The 13664-nt window shown below is 27.8% G+C and overlaps 1 protein-coding gene across 1 annotated transcript; it reads right to left on the bottom strand.

The window, feature by feature from the left end:
* Positions 1-211: 211 nt before the first annotated feature.
* On the bottom strand, positions 212-13369 carry LOC132926468 (NFX1-type zinc finger-containing protein 1-like). The gene is made up of 14 exons (XM_060990828.1): positions 10546-13369; positions 9980-10063; positions 9617-9888; positions 9411-9554; positions 7488-7755; positions 7222-7423; positions 6931-7078; positions 6699-6851; positions 6359-6623; positions 6067-6300; positions 2106-2271; positions 1929-2040; positions 1635-1852; positions 212-1309 (listed from the first exon to the last, which is right to left on the bottom strand). Exons 1-14 carry the CDS (start codon positions 13361-13363, stop codon positions 238-240), a joined length of 6156 nt encoding a protein of 2051 aa, XP_060846811.1. The 5' UTR covers positions 13364-13369; the 3' UTR covers positions 212-237.
* Positions 13370-13664: the final 295 nt, after the last annotated feature.

Genomic DNA, 13664 nt, shown 5'->3' with positions numbered 1-13664 from the left:
AAAATAAACGAGGATAATTTAAAAATATTTTTTAGGTATTACCTAAATACGTAGAATAGGTATGTAATATTAATATTAATATTATTTTGCAACTAGCACAAATATAAGAAAATTATACACGCTTCTCGTTTTAAACTAATTATTTTTTTTTATGCGCTATCTCTTTTTTTTAGTAAATTTCAAAGTTTATAGGAAAATTAAGAAGGGGGGAGGGGTGGTGTTAAGTTATTATAATTATTAAGTTTGAAACATGAGGTGACTAGCACCATCCATTTCTGATGCTACCGTTACGCCTGAAGCATGCCTGTAGTTTTGACCGCCAATTTGAACTTTACATTCAGGACAAATAGCCTCCTCTAATGGCCCTCCACATTCTGTAATAACATAAATGTGACCATTTGGACATTTACACCAATGACCTTGACCTCTATGACCCTCTAGGAAACTGGTGGACATTGCATTGTGAATCATTTTTCTTTCTTCTTCGGTAATAATAGCCATACCATCGAATTTCTCATCAATTGACTTAGTTATCATTTCTACTTCTTTGTCTCTGTCGACGGTGTATATTTTACAAGACATTAACAAAGTTTCCATATTTTCTATTAAGTTGTTTAATTCAGTTGTACAAGAATTTTGCATCCCATGTCCATATGCCATCTTAAACTTTGTAGAGGACATTATTTCGAATAAATGTAATATTCTAGCACCTCTTGCAACTTCCATATTTATATCATATTTCTGTTGATTAGATAATTGTCTGGAATAAGTAAATGCAACTTTAAGTAGCCATTTAAAGTGGTTAGTGATGGTTTGTTTCTTTTGGACATCAATGATGCCTCCAATTCTTTCTTTGAACTTTGAAGTAGTTTTAAACAAATCAATAACAAAATTTAAAGATTCGATATCTTTTGCTGGTAAAGAGAAGTTTGAACGTTTCTTGTCTACAAACTTTAATGAAGCTAATAAGGGTTTGCAAAATGTATCCCATAGATGTTTCATACTATCATACCCATTATTTTGATCACCAATATAATTTGAAATAAAATTTGTATCCAAGGATTTTAATGATAGAATTATTTCTTTCTTGCCCTTTTTAATAGCATCTAATTCTCCATAATGTTTTGTTTTTATTATTGAAATGTCTTTTACTATAACTTTTACTTGGTTCATAAAACGTAAGGTTCTCAAAATTGGAGTTTTACATAATGGACACTGTTTCAAACATATTTCTTTATCATTTTGGTTCATCCATTTTGATAAAGCTTCCGATTCGATGACGTGTTTGCAATCTTCTAAGTAAACAAATCTAAAATATATTACACAAACATTAAATAATTTACATAAAAATCATAGTTAACACATGTAGAATATTTTTAGTTATATGACATAATATATCCATCGATGTAAACTTGTAACTATATAATGATATATCCAAGTACCTAACCTTTGTCTTTGTCTATATTGACAAAATAATATCTAAAACTTCAACAAAACTATAATAATTTAATTTAATTTTCATATTTACTGAAAATGTCTCAATATTTATTTGCTAAATAAACATAGATGTACGAAAAAAAGTAAATTTTATATAATATCAAATGTTTATAATAATTCTTTTTGATTAAACTTACCTTGCATTTGGTTCATCTTCATTACCAAAAATGATTGTATTAACTTCATCTTCTTGACAAATGCGACAAAGAGGAGGACACGGTTCCCCACAAAAACCTATACATGCATGCCCACATTTCAACTTTAATGTGCAAGACACATAACAAGGTTCTCGATCACATATTTCATTACATTTTTTGGTGCATTTCAAATGTGGACACTCCCATTCACATTTTTCCTATTAAAAAAATAAACATATATAAAATTATAATAAAAAAATATAACATATACTATTTATTTTTATCAGATATTACCATACATGGTGCACATTGGTTACCACATAAACGAGGACATTTAGAATGGGCGCAAGAATAATTGCAATTTTCATTGCAAGGCGGGCATCGTTCCTTACAGGGAAATTTACATCTGTAAAAATAATTAAACAAAAGATTATTAATTTATCCAGATTTTTAATAAAAATATATACGTACAAATGATTACACGGGTTTATCTTATTGCAAACCTCACTACAAGGTATATGCAAACGACCTTGTTTACATTCTCCACATGTGCCCAAACAAATATCGCCACAATTTAATTTTTGTAGACATGGTTCATGGCATTTATCAAGTAGATATTGGCTATCTAGTTTGAACTCTACAAAATATTATTTATGTTTATTAATTCAATTTTTTGAATATAGAATATTAATATTAAAATCTTATTTTTGTTTTATATATTCTAATCTATAGCATAAATATGGATTGTAAATTATAATTAGTTATAATTTATAACTAACTAATACATATATATACAGGGTGATTCTTTTATCATAAAACACTCATTATTTCAAAAAGTGTTCATGTTTTTGAAAACATTTTTTTACATAGTCACAAGTTGTTAAAAAACAACGTTTTTATTAAAAAATTATATTTTTAAATAATTTTTATCCTTATATTTTTATTAAGTTTTTACTTTATTTAATAACAACATAGAGTTTTAATTTCATACTCCAAAGCAGAATAATTTTCTGAGTATTTGATACATAAAAATTGAATTTAGGGAGAGTAGTTTATGAGTTATAAATATTTAAAGTTTTGATGCATGGAGTGGAGTGGTACGAGGTTACCCCGCAAAATGTTTGTCCACTACTCCGCTTGACAACACTTTAAATACGTATAATTCATAACCTACTCACCCTAAATTCGATTTTTATGTATCAAAATACTCAAAAAATTATTTTGCTCTGGAATATGAAATTAAAAATCTATGTTGTCATTCAATAAAGTAAAAACTTAAAAAAAATATAAAGATAAAATACGTTGTTTTTTGAAAACTTGAAACTATGTAAAAAAATGTTTTCAAAAACATGAATACTTTTTGAAATAATGAGTGTTTTATGATAAACGAATCACTCTGTATACAAACTGTAATGTAGTTTATAATAAGCATATGTGCGTAATATAACAATGACATGAAAAGACGTGAATAGAAAAGTTAACCAGCAGTAACACTCAGTCTATTTAAACATAACAACTATTGATTATGTTAAAATAATTTTTAATTCTAACTTCGTGGAGAATATCATTTATAATTATATTTGTAATGGCTCCCCTAGCTTTCTCTATAAGTTATAAAATAGGTACATTAAACATTAACTAACTGCCTAACTGATATAAAAAGATAAAATAAAAAAAGCTGAGTTTACAGTAGTTAAACTCAAAAGAGTACAGTTGGCCCAATTAGGTATTATACATTTTTCGAAATAGACTCATTTGAAATAACCGATTAATTAGTAATTTGTATATGTAATTCTTAATTTATCTGAAGATTATTTATACAGTGTTCACACATCAAATATCTACCAATACAAATGAACAGTATAGTAAGCCATTTTCATAATAATGTGAAAAAGAACAATTATTGGATGTCTACATATTTTATTATATTAAAAGTGAAATAGTAAGTCATATAGGTACACTTAATTAATATTTATATGATTTCTAATCAGTGGCGGTCTGACGGGTTGGGACCCCCTTGGTCTATATTATATTACAACAAATTCTGATGATTAGGGAACGGATTTTAATTTAATATAAAATCAAAAATATTTAAATATATATTTGTTTATTACTTAATAAATATTTATTTATAAATGTATAATATTTAAATTGAAAATAAGATAAAATTATTAAATAATTAAAAAATATAAAAAAAATTAAAAATTAATTCTGAATCATCATAGTTTTCATGTGGGAAACAGTTAGAAACGACATATAACTTGAAATTTTCATATGTAAAGTTGCGGCGTTTCGGTCTTAACATTGCTTTCTAACGGCAGAGGTCATTCCTCTCCACATCAACGGACGTGCTAGGTGCATATTTCATATACATTATTTCTTTTGGAATTTCTGAATAATTATTATTCGGAGTTTTGTTTAATAGTATGTCCCTTATTGACATTAGAGTATTAAATCCTGAGTTTTTTTCCAATACATTTTTTAATTTTTAATTGGTTATAACCCCAATTTCTCCAGGAACTATTGAACTATTTCAAAAAATAGGATTAGTACCTAAAATAGCCAACGAACGACAATAAAACGATGTATAAGAAAACAGGTGAATAATGTAAACAATAAAAAGTGCGTTGGCTGAACAACGATGATTATACCAAGAAAAATATAAAAAATATACAGATAAAATAAAATATGATGATAATAATCAAATAATAATATTAATCAAAGACAATAGAATAGTATAGTAATAATAAAAATAATTTGAAATGGAAACTAATTAGTATGTTGGGCGTCGTCGTGGATCTAATGACTATCGCGGTAGCCCGCCGAATAAAATGTGTTTCGTCTTATACTGCGATTCAACTGGATCGTCTTGGCGCGAACATATAGCCTTTTGTAATTAATTAAATACATAATAAATTTATAACATTTATTATAAGCTTAATTAAATAAATTTCTAAAAATAAAATGGAATAAATAGTGTATAACATTTTTAGAATTTAAGTAGTAAAACCGCTGTTTATAAATCATCATACATCACAAGTAAATCTGATAACTCAAAAAATAACATTCTCCCCCTTCAAATCCAAAAATTAATAGCAAAAAAAGAAGGGTTCGCTCGTGCTTGCAAAGGTCCAAACTGCCTTCTGATAAAAGATTACTTAATAATCTATCAACTTTAATAAAAAAACTCATTATAAAGCACAAATTCAATTTTTTCCAAGAAAAACTTCAATCGCTAAATTCTAATGATGGCTCGCTGTGAAGAACTACCAAAAATATTCTCAAAATAAAAGAAGAAACTGTGCCGCTCAATGGGCCAAATGGAGAGCCAGCCATATCAGATAAAGATAAAGCGGAAAGAATAGCTTCCAATTCAGATCCCGTTCAAGCTTCAACCTATCTCCAAAATCACCTTAACTTAATAAACACCTAGGCAACCAAGTGGAGAATTTTAATAAATCCCGACAAATCCTTTCATGTGCCATTTACACTTCGGAAAAACAACCTCCCCTCACTTCAACTTAAAGGAGTCGAGATTCCTACAACGACTCAGGTAAAATATCTAGGTATTTTACTGGACAAAAAAATAACCTGGGGGCCCTCATTTAAAGTCCAAACGTAAAATCCTTAATATCCGCCTTCATCTACTTAGACCACTTTTCAAATCTAAACTCTCAATTCATACAAAATCCACACTAAACAAATCTCTACTTAGACCGATTTGGGCGTATGGTATGCAAATCTGGGGATGCGCCAAACCATCCCAAGTCCACACCATCCAAGCCTCCCAGTCCATCACTCTTCGGCTAATAACACTCGGCCCCCTGGTACGTAACAAATAAAACCCTACACAATGATTTAAAAATTGCAACAGTTGACCAATTAGCAAAATCATACTATAAAAGATTTCATTCTAAGCTGCAACACCATCCCAATCCTTTAGTGTCCCACCTATCATCACGTACTCTTCTTGACAACCCTCCACGCCGCCTCAAAAGGAACTGGTGCCGTGACCTATTAAATTAATATAAATTAAAACAAAATTACCAGAGGGTACCAACGCTGAATGATTTCCCTCATCATGTGCTTCATGTGTTGTTATATATATATATATATAAATACATATTACGTATGTGTTATATTAGTCATCTATTTTACTTATTGTGTTACCGAATACAGATTGTAAATTTTTCAATAATAAAAAAAAAAAAATAGTAAAAAGTAGGTATGTAACTAAAAAAACGTAGTAATATTTCATGCATTTTCTTTCAAATTAATTATATTATAATCTTCAAAAGTCATAGCAATATTATTTTAAATAAAAAAATAGTATAGTATAATAAAAAAACAATCATTTTATGTAACATCACGTATTGTAATATGTTAAATCAAACATAGATTTTTCCAGTAACAAAATAATAAAATATATCACCTTTATCTTTGTCACAACAAAAGACCCAAACTTTATTATGACCACAAGCTAGTTTGCTTATTTTTTGTAATACAATTTCCTCACATTCTTCAGGTATACATTCTTTTGCACATAGATTCTTACATAAATGCCCACAAATTAAAATTGTATCACATTGCTTAGTACAATGCTTACGTTCTGGTATTGTTTTACAATTAATTGTTACTGAGTGTCCACAGTCTGGTATTACTTTTTCTACCTGAAAAAAATCAATAAAATAAAAAAAACAGAGTGATAGAAGAGAACATTGAACTTACCAATATTTCACAAGGTTTACACGGTTCATAACATTTAGCTAGGCATTTATGATCACATTTTAAAGGGCGAATACATGGAAGATTACATTTAATCTCATTAGATTTTAATCCACAAGGAACATCATTTTTTATGTGCCCACAAGGCAGAGTTTTCTTAACTTTAACAGTACATGATGCACAACTTTCATAACACATCTTTTGACATTTGTGATTTAAAGAGCATTTTTTGTTAATATTTTCACAGGGTTTTAAGCAACTATACTGTGGATGAAATTTTAAAATAATATAATTATTACTAGATATTACAATATCAAACACCTTCATAAAAAACACTACCTTCTCGTGGTCTGGATCATCATTTTTGTGGCAATTTCGCTCACAAGCATGACCACAATCTAAACGAATATGACATTTAACTGAACAATTTGGATTTTTGTCATGACATTTTTTTATAACTTTATGACCACATTCTTCTAGGATAGATTCCATCTAAATTTTAATATAAAGTACAATTTTTAATTAAAATAATACATAAGAAATGTTAGAATTTTAATAGTAAGACTCCAACCATTTCTTCACACGGATAAGTATCAATATCAATAAAGCATGGTAATTCTGTTTGGTGACCACATGGTAAATCTTTCGTCATAAGTATGGTGCACTGTCCACAATCCATAAAACATGTTTTTGTACAAGGATGATTATAATCGCAGAATCTATGATACATGTCATATATTAAAAGTTAATTAACAAAAAGTCAATAGGCAAAGTTGTTGTGGCTTATTAATAAAAAAAATAATAAAAAAGTTAATTAAAGATTTTTTTTAAAAATTATAAATAAAATCTTTGAACATTTTACTTGTTACATGGCTCCTTGCATTTAATTCCCAAATGGTCACGGTCATGAGAATGACATACACTTGCACAATAATGGCCACATAATAATAATGATTTACACAACATGTTACAACCACCTTCCATAATTATATTGAAATCTTCACTCTTTGAAACCTTTGTCGTAATACCAGAATGTATTGCACATTCTAAAGTCAATTCATCGCCTTGAAATATTACGTAGAAAAATTAAAATATAACCTCTTAAAAACTAAACAAAAATATATTTACCATATGAATCCTGATTTACTAATGTTTCCTTTATTTTTTTCCATAAATTACCAGAATTGTATAAATTGTCCATGTTACCCATTATGTAAAGTCCATATTTAGCTCTCGACAAAGCAACACATATTCTGTTTTCATTTTTCAAAAATCCAACACTCCCCTGTTCATTACTTCTAACTAGTGATAGCAGTATAATATCGTTTTCCTCACCCTGATAGTTATCGACAACCGTTATTTTCATGCCCTCTAATATTGAATGTTTTTTTCGTAACTTAAAAAGTATATATATATTTATATATTAATGTTTATTTATTTATATAAAACATAAAATAATGATATTTATATATTTAATTATTTAAAATAAATATTAACAATGATAATCTTCTTCTTGTACTGCGCCTTACAGATGAAATTGTATGTTATCCAACACCTCCATAGAGCTAAACTAACCTCTAGTATACACATTAGCTATTTCCGTGTCCCTCTCTATTTCATTTCTTATTTGATATTCTTCTTCCTCTATTTTCTTTTACAATCATCTCATCAACAATACTTAATGTTTGTGAATTATCTTATTATGTTGAAAGATGTAAAATAATAACAACAATAACATTATATAAGCTTTGGATTTGCAACACACATACCTACCTTGTTTATTAAAACCAAGTGACTTTCGATATTTATATCTAGTTCTATCTAATTAAGTAGTAGTTGATTCCCACTACACGAATCAGTATTGAGAACCGGGTTGTTGTACTAATACAAATAAAGTTTTTTAAGTTATATTTTACAAGTCATAGAAACTTATGACCTGCGTTCATAGATTAACACAATTGAAACGATATAACAACGTATAAGTACAAGTATAATATTATAAAATAAACTATAGTGGTCTTCAATGATCCACCGATCACGTAAGCTTTAAGTTGGGTTGCAATAAGTCTTCTTTTTAGCAATTTTAACTTTTTTACAAAGCTTACGTGGGTCGTGAAAAATGTAGGCCTAAAAAAGTGGATCGCAAGTCCAAAAAGGTTGTACACCAGACTATTACCTGAATAACCCTGTTCTTAAGGGTAGTATATTGAAAATCACAGGAGTAGCAGATTACGAGTTAAAACAATTGAAATATTATGATTTATCTATAAAGTAGATAAATCAAATAATTTATGTTAATTAAAAATATAGAGATGACTGTTGACTCTACTTCACAATTTGGACTTGACTGGTTGGCTATGCCAATCAATATATATATTATATAAAAAGAAGTCGTTTTTTAACGTTATTAGGGGTAATCTCTGGATCTACTATACCGATTTTGAAAATTCTTTTACCTATTTTCCCTCATTTTATCCACTGTTACGTACCTAACTTCTACACTACCCCCTTAATGAATTTTTATCTTATACTACATTCCCTAGTCACTGTACACATCCATCTAAGCATTTTCATCTTTACTGCGCTTATCCTCTATTCTGTCTCTTTGTTCATTGCCAAAATTCTATCCAGACATAGCTAGTTTCAAAAGTCTTAAAATATCTATCATTTATCGCTTTATCGGTACTTATGTGCCGCAGAACACCGGTTGAGAAAAACTACTCTAGTTACTCAAAATACCAAATGCTTCTATCCACTTCATTAATTTATATTTAATCATATTTTTGATGTACTTCAAAAAAATGATGATTTTTATACCACTAGTATTTGAAAGTTTCAATCTCACTACAAAAATCACATATGATAGCCGCTGTTTACAAGGACTAACTCTAGTTCTTTACTTTTAAACAATACTGTCCACTCTTCTTATCTTTCATTTAATTATTTTAGGGTTTCTCCAATTAAAACTAAATCATTAGCAAACATGTACATATCGATAGGTATTAAAAAATAAAAATAAAAGTACAAATTAAATCTTTAATGTACACTTACTGAACGAATTAAAAATAATTGACCACTGTAAGTTGTTAATATTGTCACTTGATCAGTTGTGTACCCTTGTAAAATTAAATGTCTGGCAAACATAATTAAAAATCTAGCTTCATGGTCATTACTTTTGCTTGAAATTTCTTCAACCTTAATGTTATAATATTGTATTAGCCAAATTATATTTAATGAATTACAACATTATAACATACCTCTTTTTCATACACATTATGGTTTAGAAAAAACATATTTTTGGTTACACCACGAATGTGTTCTCTATTGTAAACAGAAATATGACTTTTCAATTCATTGTAGATTGACGGAGTTATAAGGGATACTATTTCAGGGCGCATTCTGTGTTGTTCACCCAACGTATAACATGGTACTTCATTATTGACCATACGTTCAAACAGTGAAACATCGAAATTAAAATCTTTAGCCAATTTGTAAACTGCATTGCTAGGACGTAATTGTTTATGGTCACCTATTAAAGGAAAAATAATTAACTGTTACCATAACTTTCATTAATTTTTTCATAATGTTAGGTTATTATGATTTTATATTTATATAAATACCTATCAATATTAGATGTTGACAATGTCTCGTTAATGACGAAACTATATGTGCCTCCAAAACTTCAGCAGCTTCTTCAACAACAACTAAAAAGTAAAATTGGTTAATAAATTTAGAAAAATAAAATAAATTGATCTTAAGAGGACGCATTATTCGCATGTGTTGTCTTGGTCGTACACACGTACAACATATCAACTTTTCGTTCACTAGTTTCAATATTGTGCGGTTAGTTTTGATATAGAGTGAACTGATCTATTATAAAATTTAAAGGTACCTAAGATTATTATCTAGGGCCACACGTAGCATTTTTTTATATTATTATTCTTAAGTAAGTTATGATTTTTTTTGAAACTGCATATTTTATAATTATCATAATTTACTTAAAAATAATAATATCAATAAAAGGCTACGTGGGGCCTTAAATAAAAATCTTACCTATACATTTTTTAATAGTTTAGTTCACTCAAATATTAAAACTAACAGCACAATATTGAAACTGGTGAACGAAAATTTGCCATGTTGTATGTGTGTAAGACGGAGATAACACATACGGATACTAGGTACATACCGATTGGTGACTCTATGCCTTCTAGCATTATTCTATGTTTAGCTGCACCAGTAGTAGTTAATGCTATTACATGCATCTTATTTAATAGCTCTATATTTTCCAATTCTCTTAATTCAGAGTATTGCTTATATATTTGAGTATACTTTTCTTCATAATTCATTATTTTTGGATCAATCATCTCTTTTGTTTCCCGTACCCAAAAATAATATAAAGACCATCTTTCACTCATACTTAATAAATTTAAATCTTTAATTGCTTTTGGTAGTTCAGTATAAACATCAACCAAATTCAACATATTTTCAAAATAATTGTGTAACTTTTCCATCATATCAAAATTAAGTTTGGCTTCTTCAAATTCATTGTAATAATTTACATCCAAATTTGATAGATTCTCCAATCGAATATTCTCCTCAAGAAGTTCCAAACAAGAATACTTTATGTTATCTAAAGTCATACTATAAATAACAACATCTTTATAATTTTGCGTTAGATCTGAAGTATCTGGTTCATATTGTTCATCTCTATCATCACCTTCATCTATTTCCTTTTCAATTTTCAACAATTTTTCGGAATGATAAATTTTATTGATCAAATCCTGGTTAGTTTTAGTTATAAACCCAATTGGGTCTACATCAAAGTAATTAGAATCATGAAATAACCAAGAGAGAAGATTTAAAGAAGTTTTAAAAAAATCATGATATTTTTTAGGCATACCATTTTTCAGTAACGATAATTCTAATATTCCAGCATTGTATGATACAACTTCACTAACTGTCTTGAAATAGTTTATGCTATTCATAATTGTTTTAACTTGTTCTCGAACATTTCTTAAACCTCTATTAGTAGATATGGATCTTTTGTACATGCGAGTTATATTCCTTAAACTGTATTCTTCTATTATTTTGGACTTAGATTGACCACCAATTCTTACAACTTTGTTTGTGAAACTTAAAATACCTTCCATGAATTGATCCAATGCATGATTGGTGTAACACACTACTAAAATTGGTTTAGAGAGACATTGGTTGTAATATAAATTATTTATAATAGTTTTCATAATTTTCAATCCAATGAATGTTTTTCCAGTACCAGGTGGCCCTTGAATAACTGTAAATTCTTGAGTTAGTGCTGCTTTAAATGCTCTATATTGCGTATCATCAAGTTTTAGTTGTTCTTTAGTAGGCCATTCATATGTATTTAGTAGATGGATTTTTTGTAAATCATCAATTGAATAGATTGGTTCAGGTAATGTGTTAATATAATATGGATAATCTATTATTTTACAAGCCGATATTATATATTTTTCCATTGGGAAATTATGTCTATTAATATTTTTAAGAGCTTCCATTGAGCATTTATATGGTTCAAAATATACCTCACTCTCTATCATGGTAAGAGATATATTATATAATGGTTTTGCATCTTCTAATAATTCAACAATCAACTTCCCTTGTTTCAAAAGTTCAATCTTTCGATTCAAAACAATACCCAAAAAAAATGTCTTAAAATTATCAACAGAAAATAGCAATAAAGAACCATACATGAAACGTTTAGTCATTTCCCAGTTAATTTTTAATTTTTTTTTTATATCAAAATTTATTAAATAACCATATTTATCACAAACAAATTCACCTTTTTTTTGAAATTTAACATCACAATAAATACGAATATTATTTATTTTTTTTCTACGCTGAGGTTGACGTTGATCATTTATTGATTCCTTATAAAACTGCATTCCTTCTCGTAATGGAGCAATAAAATCTTCACGTAAAAGACGAAATTGAACATCTAAATAATGTTCTACATTTTGATATGCTCCTTTTGAGATATTAGGTCGTAAAAATGGTTCACCATATTCAAGATCATTCACATTTGGATATACTGTAAGTTCCCTAAAATTTTCAGGAGGAGGAATGATTTGAGCTATATTATTAATCATAAGTTTTTCTTTTAATTTTAATTCATCTGTTACTTTGATTTCATTCAGGTTTTGTAGAAGCTTATTCATTCCAGCGATTGTAGTTTCATTTATTTTGATATGATTACAATAAGTTTTAATACCAGTTAAAGCAATATTACTACTAACTATTATTTCCTTTAATTTTTCTTCCCCTATTTTTGGAAACAATATAGTTATAGATTGAAAAACTACTAAACAATCTTCATAAAATGTATTCATTTGGTTACATCGATCTTGATTTTTTTCCGTAGGTGTACTCAATATATAGGTTTTTATATGACTAAAAAACTCATTACATGTTAATTCTGTAAGTAAAAAAAATTTACTTTGCATTAATTCTGAAGAACAAACCTTAGCTGAAACTTTCATAAGCAAAAATATCCAATCTGGTTCTTTATTTTGTTTAAATAAATCGACGAATCCATTAGTTTTGTTAGACATCACAAATATAATTTCAGGAGCTTCCTTATCGCATAATTCTTTAAGACGTTTAAATCCAAAAGTATACTTATTTTTATATTTATTTTCATTATCATTATTATACAAATCTTGTTTTTGCTTAAAGTCCCATTGTTCTTGTCGTTTTTCTAGATTAAAGTTTGATTTCCACTGTAATTGTCCAATTTCAAAATTTAGGGGTTTTCTCCAATATTCTTGCCTATTATCCAAATTTGGTTTATTTTTATTTTGTTCTTCATTTTTACTAGAACCACTTGGATGCGACTGTCCATTCTGCTGTTTGAGCGACTTAACATTAAATTGAACATTTTCGGAATTGACAGTTGAATTTGTTCTGGATCTTCCAGAATGATAATTTTGAACTAGATCATTCTTGTCTGTATGTTTTTTATTGGACATGATATTTCTCTAATTTATGACTAGTTATATATTTATGTTTGCATCCTGTAACAATATTAAACATTTACTATACTAAATTTAGACTTTTACTGTAACTCAAATATTTAACACTGAAATGTAATTTTTCAAAAAGTGAACAAATTGAAATTTTGTTTATTTTATAATGTTAAGTTTAAAAGTTATAAACTAGTTTAATTAATAATTTAACATTTATCGTCTTACCTAAATAGTAAAAATATAAATTATTTAATACATTTTATTATTTAAAAAGTAATTTGTAATTACTTCAAAAGAAAACAAA

This window comes from Rhopalosiphum padi, chromosome 3, assembly GCF_020882245.1.
Source record: "Rhopalosiphum padi isolate XX-2018 chromosome 3, ASM2088224v1, whole genome shotgun sequence".
NCBI lineage: Eukaryota > Metazoa > Arthropoda > Insecta > Hemiptera > Aphididae > Rhopalosiphum > Rhopalosiphum padi.
The sequence above is the reverse complement of the archived record's forward strand: the minus strand, read 5'-3'. Positions and strand labels throughout refer to the sequence as shown.